Genomic DNA, 19,004 nt, shown 5'->3' on the forward strand with positions numbered 1-19,004 from the left:
AAGCTGCCAGAGAAAATATGCCTCAAGTGCCAAGCCAGGGAGGTGTTACTACATGTGTGTCCAGCATTTGTGAAATAATATCTAAGGGGAAAATACATGTATTTGGGGGAGTGTTACCGTGCTTGGTCTGCAATGCGCACAATGGTAGATCATCCATTACTACGTCTCCCATAACTGGTGTTAGGCAACAATCCACAAATGGCAATCCGGGCACTTGGAGGCCACCCAGCTGGAAGAGAGTTGCACCGCTGCTCAAGGTCGGTAGCAGAAACGTCCTGATAAAGCAGTGTTGTCCAAACTTGGCCACTTTAAGATGAGGGGAGTTGAAGTCCCCTCATCTTAAAGTGGCCAAGTTTGGACAACACTGTGATAAAGCATGCAAACAGAGCAGCAGTGCGTAGCAGCCCCTTCTTAAGTAAAGCATCCGAGAAGTCGGTCTCCGCTTCTGGTGACCGCCTGGGCACATCGACTTATGTTGGTAACCGCAGAGATGTGCTTTGCCACTGCCGTCTTTCAGGGTTTTCTTCCCTGGTGGTAGTTCTGAAGTTCCCCATGATCGCCCATCCGAAGAATAACCAGGTTCGGCTGTATTTAGTAGTCGACTGGAATTGGGCGGCCAATAAATTTAAATAAATAAAAACAAATGAAACAAAATATTTAGCTTTTGCTGAGACCAACTGCAGCAAGCTCCTCCTTTGAAGCCTCTGCCACTCCGCGTAAAGCTTAATCCCACTCAACGCGAGCGGGCCCTTCCCCTCCCCGAACCGGCCTCTGCCGCTCTCCTCAGTGACAATTAGTTCCTTGCCCAATAGATGGCGCTCACAGGGACTCGCCCGCCGCTATTGCACCATTAAGCAATCACAGAGGAAGGAAGTGCCCGACACCATCTCCCGTCCTCCCGACCGCTGGGGAGAAGAATGAGAAAGAATGAGCTGGAAAGATACCGCCATCCATTTATTTGCTGGAGGGTAGGCAGAATTGAGACAGGTTTGGGCCCTCGCGTGGGGCGTCAGAGGGGAAACGTGCGGGCACCTAAGCGGTCTGGCCGGGCTATGATGCTGGAGAGAAAGGTGGGAGGCTTCGCCTGGTTCGCGCAGCCGGCCTGGGTTAAAGGGGGCGATATGGAAAACTCCTGCTGAAGCTGTAGGCCGGCCGGCCTGGGTGGGAGAGATTTCTCCGGGTCTTGCAGAAAGAGCTTGGGTGGAAGCAGGCCTCCTGCTGCAGTCCCATAGAAATGGCTCCCAAGATTAAGAAGCATCTGCTGCTGCCCGGGGTGGTTGGTGTGGGGCCCGGGCGTGGAGGTGGCCCAGATGAGCACAGGAGGTCTAAGCCCGTTGACTCAGGTGTAAAATGAAGCTGGAGTGGGGAAAGGGGGTCGGTTGCGGGTTGGACGGTAGGATTTAAGGCCTGAAAATACGGTGTAAGGCAGTGTTGTCCAAACTTGGCCACTTTGGCTGGCTGGGGAATTCTGGGAGTTGAAGTCCACTCATCTTAAAGTGGCCAAGTTTGGACAACACTGGTGTAAGGAATCATCTTTTTGCTCTGACAAAAGGAATGGAATGGCTCTGTGCAAGCTTTTGGGGAGCAGGGGAGAGGAGTGCTTTTTCCTTCTGTCCCTGGACTTTCACTGCTTTCCTTTAATTGGAAGGCAGGGATCTCTTTTTTGAACTTGCATGTGGGTCGATACTGATTCTGGTTTTTTATTAAGAAATGTTTTATATGTATATTGCAACTATGTTCTTTAAACCGTAATTAAAAATAGGGCTTCTTATATAATGGTATTCAGGTGAGTAATTTTTCAGTTGGGCTAAAGGAATTGTGTGTGATTTCAGATGGAAAATGCAAAATCCAAGTTTCATGCAGAAAAGGTTTGATACTATACCCTGGACATTCTAGGGAAATTCCATCTATGTCATATGCCTGCTTATTCAGGAACAAATCCAAATTGAATATGCATAGCACGGCACAACAATTTTGGGTGATGTTGGCCCATGAATTGTTGAACAAACCAGTATGTATATGTTCCCTTGAGTTCCTGATTGAAAGGCAGCATATAAGTCAAACAAGTAGTTGTGTGGGTGTACATGGATTGATTCAGACAACAACATTGTCTGAGTCAATCCATGTTGTCGCTTAACGAGATGCAGGAATCATTCCTTAAGACTGCAGACAGATTTAATAGTAGCAGGTGGGAGAAGGTAGATTCTTATGAAATCTGATTCTTAATCAAGACAAACTTACAATAAGAAATCATGTGCTTAGACAAGCTTTACATCAAAACAGCATAGTGTCACTTTTTCTCTTTTATTAACTGACTACCTATGCATGTTCCACACTTTTGTACTTCTCTTGTGATATTGCATGCAAGTATGTAAGGGGCATATTTGGTTACTCCTCCTCTGGATGCCTATATAGTGCTGCATTCATCTGGGTTCAGTTAATCCAGATGTTGCCAGACTATAGTTTACCAGTTATACTGTGCTTCTGAGAATAGCCTTTTGTTCACTTACATTAGAGGATCATGGGTTGCTAAGGCTTAAAGCAGTAAACAACCAAAATCTTAATATATGTGTGAAAGGATCAAAATCAAGATAATTTAAGCACTGAATTTTGCAACTTTATGTTTTCAAGACTGTTAAGATCAAATTATCTAAAGTGATCTGATATGAATTTAGGTGCTCTTATGTTTTAATTACACATGTCCAGGTACTGTGATAAGAGTTTGAGATATTTTTACTCATTCAGTGTGAAAAATAATGATCCCAACCTTTTAGGAATAGCAGATAAACAATCTATGCATAAATAAGTCCATGAGTCACGTGTTTGTGAGATGGGCAGTTATATAAATGTGCGAAATAAGTAAATAAAAATATGTTTAAGGGTTACAGATCTTTACAAGTATGTTGCTACAAATATAATACAAACATGCCTCAGCAGTCTTTTATAATAAATTTGGAGTTGGAAAAAAATGTAATCTTGTTGCAGAATAACTGAACCTGTATTTGTTACTTTTAAAACCAAGTTGATATTTTTTTTTCTCTATATTAGAGAAATACACTTCAAATAACCAAGAAAAGGAGAGTGAAGTCACAAAAGTGTGAATGTGAGAGGTAGTTGTTGCTATAGGGAAGAGAAAGCTTTTCAAGTGTTTTCAGTTGCAGCCTTATCTCGGTGTGTTAGGAATGCAAAGGTCTGTTGATTCATGGAGGGTATTGATTCATAGATAGTGTTTTAACACCATCCCATTTGTATCCTATAATGAGATAGTATTTTTCTTAAAAAAAAAAAAGCTAACAAATGCAGTCCATTTAAATTATTTCCAAAGTAGCACAAACTTTGAAAGGGAAGGAATTAATATCAATGCAGTTCAGTAAATGGTCAAGACATAACTGGGAAAGATGCAGAAAATAGCAAACAGTATCATCAAATCTGACATGTAGTTTTTATAAGGCAAGGCTAAACTTTTTAGGCGTTACAGTACTGTGTTAGATTTCAACTTCTATAATGTCCAACAGTATTGATTGGGTAGTTGTCATCCAGCACACCTGAAAGTGCTGAGTTGGAGAAGGCTGCTTATGCAGAAGTAGGATCCCACTGAGTTTAGTCTGTTAGCTCCCAACAGCTCACAAAAATTGGCTGTTAGCAGAATAGGCCCTCGGGTCAGATCCATTAAGTCTCTTGTGTTTCTTAGTGCTTATGCAACTAGTTCTAAAGAATGTTTAATCCTCTTGATAGTTTGGACATGGGATGGGGATGACAGAATTCTCCCAAAGGCAATGGCCATGCAGTTGTTGTTGTTTTTTTAATAGACTTATACAAGCTGAAGTTCAAAAGGGATGGAGGGAGGAGTGTGGAAAGGAGGTATTTGTAAAGCCAATTATCATCTATCTCTTCTTGTATTCTCCCAAAGTTGTGGAATTGATTGGAGTAGAACAAGGACTAGAATAATTGCAAACATATAGAGGAGAGATATTGATTCCCTTTTATGCACTGACCTCTTCAAAGGACTGAGGAAACACAGGTCTAAGTCCCCATTCAGCCACACCATTGGGTGTTATTTGAGCCAGTCACTACCTGTGTTTGAACAATCTACAGTGTTCAACTGTAACTTACCAACCATTTTTGCCTAACGAACCCAGAAAATTAGGTTAACTAAATAAACCTTGGTTCTGTTCACTATGGGAAAGCATGTTGTGCAAAACTCAGCTTCTGCCTACCATACTCCACAGCTGTTTGTTTTTTTTTTGAGGAAATAAAATTGAGGAGAGACCGTTATACGAGTCTCACTCTCCGGAGGAGAGTCCAATAGCTTGCATGTCCTTTTTCCTTCTGAAAGGAGCAGGCGGAGGTAGCCGCGTCTGTGAGTCCCCACCCACGAGAGGCAAAGGTTGAGGAAAGAAAGTCCCTTGATACTCCTCCGCTCTCTGCAGCAGGTGCACCTCTAATGCATGTTTACTCGGAAGTGAAGCCCAGCGTCTTCAGAGGCGTTGTTCCCAAGGAAGGAAGGAAGGAGAAGCGCGAAAGAATTCCCTTTCCAGGCCGGCTGGATGGGGCAGCGTCTCCCATGGTAATCCTGCCCCCGCCACCCTGGCGTAATTGACTTTTTTTTTTTTATGCTCGTGCCTCGCTTCGGGACGTGGTCACGTGGACCAAGCCTGCACTACTTCAGCCGGTGACGTCACGGTCGCTCGTGAGCCAATGGCCGCGTCTGTTTATATGGGGCTTCGTTTTCCCTTGGAAGCCAAAGGCCGGGAGGCTGCGCTTTTGCTCGGTGGCTGCGCTGCTGCCTCTCCCGCAGGGACTGGGGTTTCTGTAGATCCGTCTCTGGGGAAGCGAAGTTAGGGCTTCTTGCATTGGGCTCATCGCGGTTCAGATTACCAAGAAAGAGAACGGAGTGGGAGAAGCCTCCCATTCGGTCTTCGTTACATCTTAAACTGGGATAAGAATGAGAGGATGAAACAGAGAGATATTTGTGTGCATCTCTTCGCTGGAGGGTAAGTGGAATACGATTGATGGCCCTGCTTCTTTGTGATACCTTCCCTTCCTTTCTGCCTTAAAATTTATTGACTATTTGTGCTCCATATACAAAACTCCTGTGTAATATGTGGCTCTGGAAATTTATTTGGTGGAACGTGCAGCGGGGCATATGCTTAAGATGGGTAGAAATTTTTCTCAAGAAAATAGAAGGGAAGTCGTGGGAATGATTTGAATTGGGACTAAAAGAGAATTTTTCTGACTACCTGAACCATTTTTAAGTGATTGTGCACTGATACACATTAGGTAATATATGTTTCTACTAATATTTCACTGGGAGATTTTTAATTAAATGGTATGATACATCCATTACATTCATGTTTTGTGCTGCAAGTTAAAACTTCAAGATCATAACCTTTGCACAGATTGAATTGGCTGGTTTTCTTCCTATCATACTCTTTACTTTTCCTTATCTGTATCAATTATTGTTGAGGGCCAGGAGTATTTTATTCTAACTTGCAAACAGATGTATACCTAGGAAGTCCTTTGAATCTGTAAAATTCCTTACTTTTGATAACGTGTTAATTGAAATATATAGATGATCAGATACTAATCCTCTGCAGTCTGGCAGGTGAATTTTCTTTCTGTAGTATCTTCAAGCTAATTGGGAGATAAGTGTATGAATATGTAAAAGTAAGCCAATTGGTTTTGAAGTTTTGGGGTAGTACTGAGCATTACAAAGAAGATCTCAAATAATGACATTGTTGCATGTCTAGCAAGAAGTAGGTCCCACTGAATGTAGTGGGGCTTGCTTCTATGGAAGTGCTACAGATCCAGTGATGATCTCCTCCTCATGAAATTATTGCTCCCTGAGACAAGGAGAGATTTTCCCATCCTTCTGAAGCTTTCTGTATGAGGTCTGTGTTGCATGACATACTTATTCATATTTACTCAACCCGATTTTCTGAATCCTGGTTTATTTAATTAACTCAATTTTCCAGGTTTGAAGAACAAACTAATCTATAAACTTACCTCATGCCTGGGTTAACATAACACAACTAATGTGGCTGGCTAGTTTACTATTCACTATATTGTTGAAAACACAGTCAAAATCTGCTCTGAAATGTTGAGTTGTCCAGAATATATTTTAGTTGGTCATGGGAAACTCCAAGGGAGAAGAAGTGGTTTCCTCATACAAATGGGCTTCCATTTGTGCGGAATTGAATTCTATGCCAAATCCATAAATATAAGTTTTCTCTGAAAGAATTTTGTGAAGCCTTATATTGTAATGAAATTGCCAGATTTATATAGGACTTGCAGACAAAAAAATAAAATAAAATTCCAGATAACTGGGGAGAGTTAGGTTTCTCTGCTGCCATTTAGTAAATCATATGGATTTTTGAAGCCCTGTTTGGTAGTATTACCAGCAAAGTGTTAGAGCATAAATTGCCTCAAGAGATTATTTTACTGCAACAGATTAATGTAGCTGTGTCTTTTGAAATTAAATCCTTAAGTAACTATTGAGGTAAAGAACAGAGTTTGGAAGCAAACAGTGCAAAAAATAATGCTTCATCTGAATCAGAAAAGGGGTATAAATAGGATAATTGAGTATAAATAATTGTTCTCTGACATAGTTGTTGCTGGCTTGGGAACCTTTCTAGACTGTGGTTTAGAATACATGTAGTTTTTCTGTTGAGAGGATGATATTGCTGCAAAGCCTTGAAGCAGAACATTTCTGTGAGCCTCCCTCCCCCAAAATTGGTCATTTGAAATGGGCTGCTTGTTTCTAAATTATCAAAATCCAAATATTTTATACAGCCTTCTGAATTTCAAGCTTTATTTCAACTTGTTCTTACTCAAATGTGAAATCACAACCCTACATCTTAAAGTTTATTCCTTCTGTTCCTCTCACCCAGGTGTACCAATTAGTTTTTCATTTCTGAGTGGTCCCTGATTTTTGTATTTGCATATTTTGGGGATGGCCTACACAGGCAGTCAACAATTATTTTAGGAATGTGATTGTTCGTTCTGGGTATCTGACTTGGGGGCCACGGAGGGGCAAGTGATGAAGCATGCATTGCAACATGACAATGCAGACTTGTCCCTTATGTACTTGTGCAGAGTATCATGATACAAATATAAAACCGAGCTTGTGTCATGATTTCACGACACTCATTTTGACGTCATTGTGAGGACTCCCCTGGTTTCACTGTTTTCCCCAGGATCCCTGTCCCTTTTAATTCAGTAGAGTTTTCCTTGCAGACAAAGACATACATTGGATAACCATGTATCCAAACTCAGTCATATGATTTCTGAAGCTAGTAATTTTCCTTTTTCTTCTGGGAAGTTTCCTATAGTAGGATATTTTTTGTCTGCTTCCAAGTCTCACAAACTTGGTCAAAGTTCATATTGTGCAGAAGGTATGTTGGAGTAGTAGCTGAGGGCTTCTGCCTAATCCCTCAGTCAGCAAAACTGGAAAGTATGTGTGTGATCACATGCAGAGCAGGGTGAAAGTAGTTTGAGGTTATCAATCCCAAGTATTTTTATTACCTGGCAGCCAGCGAAAGCTCTTTGGCTTTCTTCTGCTCTGTCTTTTTTGTTTTGGTTATAGAATATAGAAGGTAAAATATTCCACTTTTAGTGCTTTACAAAACTATGTATGTGTTAAAGTAGCTTGCTCAAAAGAGAGGAAGGAGCTAAAAGCAGTAGAATATGTGGCAATGGCAAAATTAACAGTATATATTCACAACAGAAGTTTAACCAAATAAAGCAAGAATAGTTCCCATATACATTTACAGTTTGGCTTCTAAGGGGGCCAAAATGTTTATAAATATTGTAAATTAGCAGAAACTGAAAAGGGGGACGTTAGAAAACTTCCTCTCTTACCTCTCTTTTTTCTCTTTTTTCTCTTTTTTCTCTTTCATTCTTTTTTATTTTTATTTTTAGTTGTCAAATTTGCTTTATCTTATTATTTGTGCATGTAAAAAAAAAAAGTAACATTACAGTGGAGACCTTAATACTAAGTAATCAGCTTAAGATAGAAACCCTTATTGTACAACAAATAGTTTGATGAAATTTGGAGCGGTTTTTTAATGTTATATTCAGTTCTGGATGCAAAGCTAAATAATCTCGTGCCTATTAACATTGACATGTTAAATCATAATTAATACTGATATACTGCCTTCTTTTTTCTATCTTTAATGGTCCACGTTATTTAGCCATTAGAGTGCTAAGAATCTTTAGTTAATACTGTACTGTACAAATGCCATTGTGTCAAAGTAATATAATGTATTATGTATGTTATATTATTTCAGTACAATGGCATTTGTACAGTACAATACTGACTAAAGATTCTTAGCATTCTAATGTTTAAAAGCCTATTAAAAATAAATTAAACCAGTAAAGTGAAAAGCATTTTTCCAGCATTTTTCATTTATGGCAAACTTGTCAAAGGCAAATCCTTCTATAATTCAACTTATTATCTAAAACCAATGTACTTGGAAAACAGACAAATTTGATTTCAAATACAACCTACAACTATAGATTAAAAAATAAAAGTATGCATTATACCAGAACATTATGTTTGTTTTGAAAGTTTGCGCTACTGAACCTTTTGGCTGAATGGGAATTTGAAAATGGGTGTCTCCAGTCCTAATTGTAACCTTGGTGAATTTTGCTATGCTCTCTGTGCCAGGATTGCAAGCTTGGATTTGAAATATGTACACTTATTAAAGTTATTTCAGAAAATAAGAATAGTAATATTCATATTTTTGTTTATTTACAATTTATAATCTTGTTTTTCTGCTTTAAAAATATTCAGAGTATCTAACAAAATCATAAAAAATAGAGCTTAAAGTATAAATATAAATGCAGTTGTCCTCCATTTTCCTGGACTTAACTTTTATATACATGATACTAGTACCAATGCTTACCAGTCTGTTGAGAAAAAGAAAGGAAAAAATTGTTTCAAATGTAGAAGTACATCAGAAGCAAGGCCTGAGTAATTCCTTTTTAAGAAAAGGTGTATATCACTCAATATTTTTCATTCAGATCTTTATTTGCCAGTTTTGGAAACTGATTGTGAAATTAGGCTTCTTTAAATTTACTGGTAGTAAATCTTGCTATCAATCTTTAAAGGTTCTGATACACAAAATCTACATATAATTGTAGATGTCTGAGTAGTTGTAGAATATTGATAAAAGATAATTTATTATTTATTCCCCCCTCCCGGTAATATTTGCTCAATTAGAAGTAGTGATACTTTGCTGGTGGAAATAATTGTTTGCAAATGCAGCAAAAAAGCACAAATCCTTTGTGTAATGAACGATTATATATATTTAGGATATCGTTGTTGTTTAACAAGTCATTTTTTTTTTGTTAAAAAAAAGTCACACTTGTAATAAACACATGAAGTTATATATTGAAATCACCAGTTTCCATTGATGACAGAATGAAGTTAAATGAATTCCTGTTTCTTTTTCTGTGTTTCTAATAATAGCTTAGTAAATAAAGATTTTTTTTAAAAAAAACATGAAGTCTCACATTTAAAAACCCACATTTGTCAATTTTTGTACCTGGCAGCTTGACTAAAATAACATTCCTTGTTTTCCTCAAGAACTCTATTGATATACTATCCAGACACTTTGGTTTTGTTTTGTTTTTTTGTGCAAACCTAAACTGAACTTTATTTAGAGTTTATTTAGAAGGAACATATGAACCTTGAATGGCCAATTCAGTTCTATATTGGACTTTACAGTTGTATGTATAATGGACATTTTGTTTGAATACACAGGTAGTCCCTGGGTTAAGAATGCCCGGTTTACAGACAATCCATAGTTAAGAACAGAGCCTGTTGTAGCAAAGTTTGAGTTAAATACACAGTTATTCAAGTTAAATACACAATGGTTTGAGTTAATTACATAATACTACTTACACAGTATTATAAAACAGTACTGTTCCGGCTTACGTACAAATTTGACTTAAGGACAGACCTTGGGAATGGAACTGATTCTTAAACTGGGGACTACCTGTATACAAACATATATTCAGAGAAAATCTAATTCCTTACTCTGATACCAAATAAAAGGGCATTCTGTTATGCTGATCTACCTTCTCAGAGGTTTATATTATCACAGTATAGGAAGCTATATTAGATCAGTCTTTTATCCATCTGGATCAGTATTGACTATTCTGGCAGTGCTCATGATAGTTGGAAATGTACTGAGAGATATTTTACTTCTGCTTAAAAACTTTAGGAAAACACTGAAGGAGCAATAGAGGGATTCTTCTAAGTCACTGAAATTATGATTGTTGTTTTTATTCCCCTGCTTACTGTGCTTGGCTTTTTCATACTAGAGTTATGATCAAAACCCAGTTCTTCTAGAATGATGTTAACAAATCCCAGTGTTGCCTTTCTACTTAATCTACTTTTTTTGCAGAAGAAAAACTCATAGAAAATATAGTACCAGAATAATTGAAGCTGGTAATATTTTATAACTGACAAGGGGTCTACAATTTTCTGAGGTTGACAAATGTCATGGTTCTACTAGGAACATTTTGCCAGACTAGAAGCCAGAGGATTCCCTTAGCTCTTCTTTAAGGGAAGAAGAATAGGGAAATCATAGGCTTTGGCTAAAGTAAGCCAGATTTCTTGCAAAAAGAATCACAGAGGTAGTCATGATTGCTGCTTAGTGGAGATAATTGAAGTGCCCCATGTATCAGTAGTGGAATTGGACTGATAAAGGAATTCTGATTTAGAGAATTCTTGATGTATTGATCATGTGGTTGCCAACAATTTCCATCCTCCTTTCTAGAGTTGAATCTGGGGAAATGATGGAAATTGCTGTCCAATAGCTAAAATGATCCCTGTTTACTTTTAGAAATTCAAAGTAAAAAGAGGGTATAGTGATGTGCCAGAGGGGAGGCAGAACACTAGTTCTGGCAAATGACAATAGTTAATAGTAGATAGTATATCTGTAATTATTCTTTCAGCAGGTGTTTCAATACCAGAGGTCTGAGTTACTTTAAGCTTTTTGAAAAATTGAGCAACATGAAATCTGAGGTGCAGAATTGAAAGATTCAATTCAATTCTAATGTTTCTTCCTATTCTAGAAAGTATTCAAGAAGCTAAAATGCAAGTACATATATGCCATTTTAAAACAACGTTGCTGAAATATTGGATGATCTAGTCTATTTTTTTTTAATTTGTAACTGGATAAAATATGTTTAGGAGTATCATACTCTTCTTTCCCCATCTAATGTGCTCCCATATTAGGGAGCAGCCTGCCTCCAGAAATCTGAATAGCGTCCCCACGAAGACAAAACTGTTTTAGAGATTTTGATGAATGAGAAGTTGGTATGGAATACCAGGTTGTGTTAAGGATGATGGAGCTGTTTGTATGGTTTTATGTAGTTCTGTAAATCTGAGTTTTGGAAGTTGGTGGTATAGAAATGATGTAAATAAGTAATATTTTTTTATAACTATAGCATCTAAACCTATCATTTCCCGTAGCTGAGGCTGGGGCAACATGATAAGTTTCAACTTCAGCTAGATCTCCTAATGAATATTACTAGTTTTTTTAGCCACTTTGTGAAAATTATAAGACCATCAAGAAGGATAGGTATAAATATTGATTTTTTTTTTTTTATGAAAGGAGTGAATTTCTCAATGACCTCATCTCATTTTTCTTCTTTGCAGATGTGGAGGCACTGTAGCTGCAATCCTGACATGTCCACTAGAAGTTTTGAAAACACGATTGCAGTCTTCATCTATTACGCTCTATATTTCTGAAGTTCAGTTGAATACTGTGAATGGAGCAGGAGTTAATCGAGTTTCCCCACGGGCTTTCCATTGTTTTAAGTGAGCACCTATTTCTTCCCACTTCCACATATATGGCTTTCTCTTAAATAAAGAGTACCCCTTTGCTCTGTGGTAGAGAGCAAGGTTAGGTGACCCTGTTTTTTAGGTGTTTTGGACTTCTCCCATCAGTTCAAGCCATTTAGGAAAATGGCTAAAGTTTATGGACATGGAATCTAACTTTGAATAGCATCAGAATACATATTCCTATTCCAGAAATTCATTTTATGTATCTTAAAAGAACAAATTCTAAAAGGTGAAATTAAAATGAAATATGTTCTCAGAATGCAGTTCAGCTATCCAGATTATCCTTTTTTTATCTTGATACTTATTCCTTTAGTTTGCAAAGTAAAGTTTCACATGTTTTTGGTATTGCGGTTAATATTGACTTGCTGAAATCTTGTAGAGAATGAATTATTCCGTCATAAGAACAAATTACTTCTGTTTTATTTATTTACATGGCATACATCAAAGCCAGGAGCTAAAGACCTTGAGAAACAAGCTAGTATTATCCTTTATTTAGGACATGTCATCCAACTGAAAACTAGAATGTGTGTTGCCAGCCAAAAACCATCCATCTTGATCTTGTTGAATGAATACTAAAAGGAAAGTTCCCTGATTACTATGTTATGATATCTTTATGGATCAATCAGAACTTGCCACCTTAGCTTCCATGATGTTGCTATTTTGAATATTAACAGTGGCATGTGGTAGATATCCTGGCTTTTGTGGATGTCAGCAATTAGTTTAAGAACTAGAAACAATCTATGATACTTCTAAAAAGCTTCTGTTTGTCCTTCCTTAATTACATGTTTGATTTTGTTGCTGAAACATGTATAATTATTTTGTCTTGTCATAAACTCATTAGGTTCTATAAACATTTTTAGCTGCAGCCAACATGTCCCTTCTAAATCTACAACGTGGATTTGCAATAGTTCTGTGGAGGTGTTCAGAAATCAGTATCTCTGATCTTGGAGTCCTGATCTTTCCACACTGAGCAGGGAAATTTAAAAGGGATTTATTATAGTTGGTGGAGTGTGAGTAAATATAGTTGAGGGTTTCTTCTGTTTGTATTCAAGTACACATAATACAAAGGCTCCTTCAGATATTTTCCTACAATTTTAAAAGGCCAAAGACTTAATGAGTGTGAATTTTGGGAAGTGGGATTGGGTTTGTATGTGTATCTATGTTCCCAGTCAGTCATTACCTCAACAGACTGAGACTTTTAATAAAACCAATATTGATTTACCATTTGATTCTATGAAGAGAACAGTCTATAAATCATTTCCAACCTTTTGTAACTAGCAAAGATAATAAACTTCAGCTAAGCTAGGAATTAAATGTTGTATTATGTAACGTTTTGAAGTTTCCCAGAATTCCTCAAACTGCAGTTTAAAAAACCTTTCCAAAATTTACTGATGAATTCTAATATTTAATTGGACAGAAATACATGAGAAGGATATATGCATCAACTATAGTTAAATTAAGATCAGAAAATTAATATTCTTGTTGGTCTTGCTTGTCTTGTGTACTAATATACCTGATGGCTAAGATTGCACAATCATACCTTAACCCTCTGAATAATTAAAGGTATGTTATCATTCAGGAATGCAGTTGCACAACATATTTCAGAGGTCTGAATTTTGATCAAGTGGATTAAAAACATTGTGGAAAACAAGCCTGCTCATAAGCAATTCTAATAAGAGGAAACCCTTCAAATTTTGACTATACAGTTAGAGAAGAAATTGGGAGCACCTTTTTCTTCCAATATTGTCACCAATAATTAATAGTGACATTTTAAACTACTATAATGTGTTGCATAATACAGTTGGGCTGTCCAGTTTAAATAGTTCCAAATGAGAGTTTTTTTGTTTTTTTACACTGTTTGCAGTTTGCTCAATCTTCATGTCATCAACCTGTATTTCTATTTGTACAAGAAATACTCTAAAGACATTCTGACAATACTGAACACTATTGATATGTACATTGCAGTGTGTAGCATGTTGATTAGATAATGTTAATTCTGGGACTTGTTAGCTCTGAAAATAGCCCTGAACTAGCTCTGAAAATATCCAAGTAACACAGCATTTTAACAGTTGAAACTAAATGGCACTTCAATGTTACATGGGACTGTCTGTATCACCAGTAATAAGGCTGGACAAATATTAAAAGATGTTATTTACAAAGCCCACTGGTACAAGCAGAGTGCCTATCCTTGAAGCATTTAGTCAACTGTGTCTTCTGCACAGCTAAGTGAAGCTAGTTCAGGGGATTTCCTAGCTTGCCTTCTCAGGTGTGAACATGAACAATTTCATGGGCAAAGCTCAGAAGAAGTGTTCTCTTACATACATGCGTGCATGCAAAGACCCTGGGAAAGCCTCCCAGGCTGCTGATAGTGCCAGTTGTCCTATAGAAACTTTTTTTCTGATGCAGGCTACAAATCTTGTTGTGATAAGCATAGAATATTTTTTCTGTGGCATTTTCTGAAAACCTGGACCACTGATTGTTCACATGTGTGCCTGTCTGTCTATGGTTAATAGATAGAACAGCATGTCAGAACAGAGACAAAATTCAAACTGGAGAATACATGTTCTAGTTACTACTGTGGTATTCCAGATTCAGACTTGCAGATGTTTCATCTGACTGGGTCTTGGACAAACTTAGAACACGGAGTCCCTGCTCTAAGGCTCAGCCAGCTGACCTTGAAGGAAAATGTATTGAAATAGTGATTCTCTTCAGTAGTCCTTTCTGATATGACTTAACTGATATTCTCAGGCCTTTCATCTCGCTGGAATTGGCACGTAGCTACTAATTCTTAATTTCTGGCAGATGCTTAGTTCTTTGCTTTTAGGACCTGGCCATAGGGTTGTTCTTGACTTGTAGTCACAGTTTCTGTTGAGGACTCAAGAGAGTTAGTGTATTTTAGATTAACTATGGCTCCCTGAAATCTTTCCCTTGATATTCTCTTCAGTAAATATTCTGTTCTTCTAGAGAGAGACACCCCCCCCCAATTTCTGTATGCCATAAAAACAATGTTACAGAAAGATGAGGGTAACAAATACAGTTGCCAAAGCTTCTACTTGGAGCACTGCCACACTGAAGTGGTATTTAATTATGCTCCATACAGGAACCACATTTGTATAACAGGTGTTCTGCAGACTGTTGGCTGCTCACTGGAATCTCTCCATATAACCTTAAATATACTTTATTATATCATATATGTGCTTCTTTCACAGGATGATCTTACAAAACGAAGGTCCTCGGTCACTTTTCAGAGGACTAGGTCCTAACTTGGTAGGCGTGGCTCCATCTAGGTAAACTGAAAAAAAAATATTTGGATTATTTTATCTGATAATAGAAACTTTTAATGCTTTTCATTCTTTTGAAGTTACTGGGCATTTTGTTCTTTTTTGGGAAGCTACTTCTGTATTCTTACTAGCATGAGTCAGTGACAATTATAACTGCATAGACTTCGTTCTGTTTTATATGGAACATTCAAGATAAGTATGCTAATACTCTCTTTTTAATCTATATAGTCATCTATATTTATATGAATCCTGACAAAAATGCCAACTATATTAAGGAAACTTGCATTCATACCCTCAGGTAAAACACGGTATAATTGGAAGCCGTATTATAAACAAATCTCCTAATACCTGCTACTATATTATTTTTTTCCAGTTTTAGAATTGAAATTTTCCATAAACAAATGTTATTCATCCTTGCAAAGATATTACTGAGATACATACATAAATCTCTACATATACAGATAATTTTAATTCTACAATGCTTAATAAAATAATAGGCACATCCATTTTATTTAGGACAGTTTGACTGAAACTAATATTGTATCATGTAATCAGAATGATACCAGGTCTCTGTAATTCACATTATACAAAGTAAGTTCACAGTTGTAGAGTAGTAGTCAATATAGAACTTTGTGTAGATAGTAGGTTTGTTATCCTTCTGTAGAAGTTAATGAATATGTGGGATGAACTATGAAAAAGAAACAGTTTGCAATGGCAGAGGTGGAAACATGCCAAGGAACAACTATTCTGTAGATGAGTCATATGGCTGTATGCCCAGTTTTAGATGCACAGTAAGGCATGCTAAAATGGATTATCCTCTGAGTTAATTTCAGTCATTGTTTGTAGGAAATAAAAGACTTCAGTCATCCAGGCAGGTCCAATTTGCAACCTATCCATTTGTCCTTTGAGAAGCCTTTAGACACCAAGAGTTGACATCTGCACTGGAGACAAATAATATTATTTTAGTCTCATTATGGATATAGCCATGCTTAAGGTTCTCGTAATCCTATGAAGGACTGCTTACTTTTGTACTATCGTAAACTGCCGTCACATTAATAGAAATTATGCACACTTGACAGATTTAAATTCACCACATCCTGTGTGTGTGTGTGTATGCACGTGTGTGTGTTTAATGTAGATTTTAATAGAGGATTAATATTGCAATTTTGGTTATTGTCTGTAAGTAAGGCAGATTCCATCAACTTAAATTTCTTAATAAGTTTTATATATAATTTATATAATCCATTATATATTGCATTGGAAAACAAGTAGGAAAAATAAAGTACAAGCCATTATATGAGCTAGAGTGCACATATCCCCCCCACACACAAACAAAATTTGAATATAATATAGAAATCAGAAGGTTGGAGAGAAGTGGATATTAGTCTGAAAAGTGCATTATCTAGTTTTTATGTTTCTCTCATCTACCAGTAAAAATGTGATTGTGGACTTTCCCCCAATTTTTGTACTATGCTTGTCCATTTGCTTATGTATTTTTGGGCTTATGAATGAATTGTGATCCTTTTTTTTAGTCATCAGCCTTGGACAAATACTTTTGTGTTTCATTTAAACAATTGCTAAGTAGCTTTTACAGCACTTCCCTATTTGACTAGGATATAATGAGGCCTGTTTTATAACATATATAGCATACACTGCTGATTTCAAATTCCCTGTTGCTAACTACCTCACGTAAAACAACCACTTATCACATCTTTGTGAAAGGCCACATGTTTGCAAAGCTAATGGCATTAACTTAATGTTCTGTTGTGGGAACTCATTTATTCAGATCATAACCCCTGTTGATTGCATTTCTCAAACTACCAGTAAAAAGATGTTGCGGCAGAATGATCATTTGGTTTATTCTTAATTATTAAATTTGTTTTAAATGTCTATAAATTAAAAGAATAGCATTAAGTAGATTCAGTGTTGTTATAGTAATATACCACATTACTGGACATACTGGAATATTAATCCATAGTTTTAATATTTCAGTAGTATAACCAAATACTTCCTCTTTTAAATATTGAAAGCTTAGAGCAGCATTTCTCAAACTTAAATAAATATTCAGGAAATGCAAGGACCATCCAGTTAAATGCCTCTTATGTTTTTGTCTTCATGGAAATTCATATTCTCAGGCCAGTAAGATAATAATTATGGTTGCATACACATATGCTTTCTCATACCATTGATTTTTAAAGGCCTTTTAACTAAATTTTGCATCAGAACATTTAATCCCAAAACTACATATTTTATGTATCACATGAATTATTTTAGGTATCACATGCCATATAATAATAAACCTTAGCCCAATTTGTTAAATAAGAATGCTATTCAATAGAAAACTCTGAACACTAAGAGTCTAGGAATATCTACCCAATGACATCCCATGTTTTGTTGCTTAAATCTCTTATTTACTTTTTCTTTTTGGATTGCTTTATTAGACATAGCTCCACTCAGCTGAACATATGTGAACCTCCAAAATGATAACTGCAGCGGACACCTCTCAGTTTCTTGAATTTGAGTACTCATTATGCTATTTATGTTATCACTTGCCTGCTTTAATGAACCAGTTTTCTGCCACTGACCTACTCTCACAAAACAGCTGACTGTCGGAGCACTTGGGGAGGTAGGAGTGTAGGCGGGAAGCAGGCTTTTACGAGCTGTGAGTGCCTTGTGTGAAGCAGTGAGGCTGAGATAGTGAGTGGGTTCTCGCCAGTTGATCATCACCTGGGCTGAGATGGCGAGCAGGGAAACAGACTTGAAGGAGTGAGTGGACTCTGGCCTGTGAACACAGGAAAGCTGCACTTCCACACACTACATCTGAGAAACACTAGTTCAGAAGATTGTTCCTTACTGCAGTGTAATATTAGTATTTGTCCAACACAGAGCTATGTTGTGGTTAACTATTTACTTTGTTTCGCTTTTAGAGCACTATATTTTGCAACTTACTCCAAGTGCAAAGAAATTATGAATAACATATTTGAGCCAGATTCTACTCAAGTACATATGACCTCAGCTGGAGTGGCAGGTAAGGATTCTTGAATTCTTACTTTAATCTCCTGAAAAGCTATTAATGGAATGGCTGCAGTAATAAATGAAACCTAAAAAAGTAATGGAAATAGACAATTCAGAATACAATGACGATAGAGTCGTCTGCGTGACTAAAATATTGTACATGAAAACCTGTTGATTGGGTATGATTGCTTGGTACAAGTATTTAAGGAAGCCTGCATTAGAAAGCATTTTGTTTTCTTCCTAACTCCCAAGTTAGCAAATCATGTACACCTAATTTCTAGGACTGTTTAGTGATTTGGAGTTAAGGGAAAAGGTGATTTGGAGCATGCAGGAGCATAACATTTCTGTTAACTCCTTAAAGAAGCTGCATCTTTTCCTGGGCTTATACAGCAGCAGCCACACAATCCCAGGGAAATATATATTTGCTTTAAAGAGGTGCCAACAGATACCATCTGCTCACTTAAGTATGCTCCCAACCACCATTTCCCCTTTGAATCTTGATTGGTGCATAGTCCTATCAAGCTAAGCAATGTTTAGGTGGAATTAAAGAAGCCTCTTTTTCCTCTTTGTCGACAGACTTTATTTTGCAAACTTTCTCCTTTGATAAGCCACCTGCTGTATCTTCTTTGTAATACACCAGCTTGACTCTGATAAAGCTTGTTACCTTCAATAAGAAGGGAGCAAGCAAACAAGCAAATTGTCGTCTTTTGGGGGATATGAGAATGAGATTCTTAGGGAAAGGAGGAGATAAAAAATTTAATCCAACATGATTATATAGTCTTATAGAATTCATGGAGTCACAAGTTCTACGACAGTTTATCTGGTGGTAAGCCCCATATGATCTCTGTGAT

General features: G+C 37.0%; 1 protein-coding gene across 3 annotated transcripts in view; it reads left to right on the forward strand.

Moving 5' to 3' along the window:
- The first annotated feature begins 828 nt into the window (after positions 1 to 828).
- The window catches only part of SLC25A36 (solute carrier family 25 member 36), a 29,049-nt gene continuing 10,873 nt past the window's right edge, over positions 829 to 19,004 (forward strand). Inside the window, exons 1-4 of one of the 3 annotated variants that reach the window (XM_007432405.4) lie at positions 829 to 968; positions 11,672 to 11,833; positions 15,067 to 15,144; positions 18,066 to 18,166. In XM_007432405.4, the coding sequence (XP_007432467.1) occupies positions 928 to 968; positions 11,672 to 11,833; positions 15,067 to 15,144; positions 18,066 to 18,166 (382 nt within the window). In that variant the 5' untranslated portion in view covers positions 829 to 927. Of the gene's footprint in view, positions 969 to 4,454; positions 4,995 to 11,671; positions 11,834 to 15,066; positions 15,145 to 18,065; positions 18,167 to 19,004 lie in introns of those variants that run through there. The other 2 variants (XM_015888792.3, XM_088131729.1) reach the window with 2 other exon arrangements.

Source organism: Python bivittatus, unplaced genomic scaffold, assembly GCF_059951505.1.
Source record: "Python bivittatus isolate LINGU-HERP-01145 unplaced genomic scaffold, Pbiv_v1 ctg000980_np1212, whole genome shotgun sequence".
NCBI classification, from domain to species: domain Eukaryota; kingdom Metazoa; phylum Chordata; class Lepidosauria; order Squamata; family Pythonidae; genus Python; species Python bivittatus.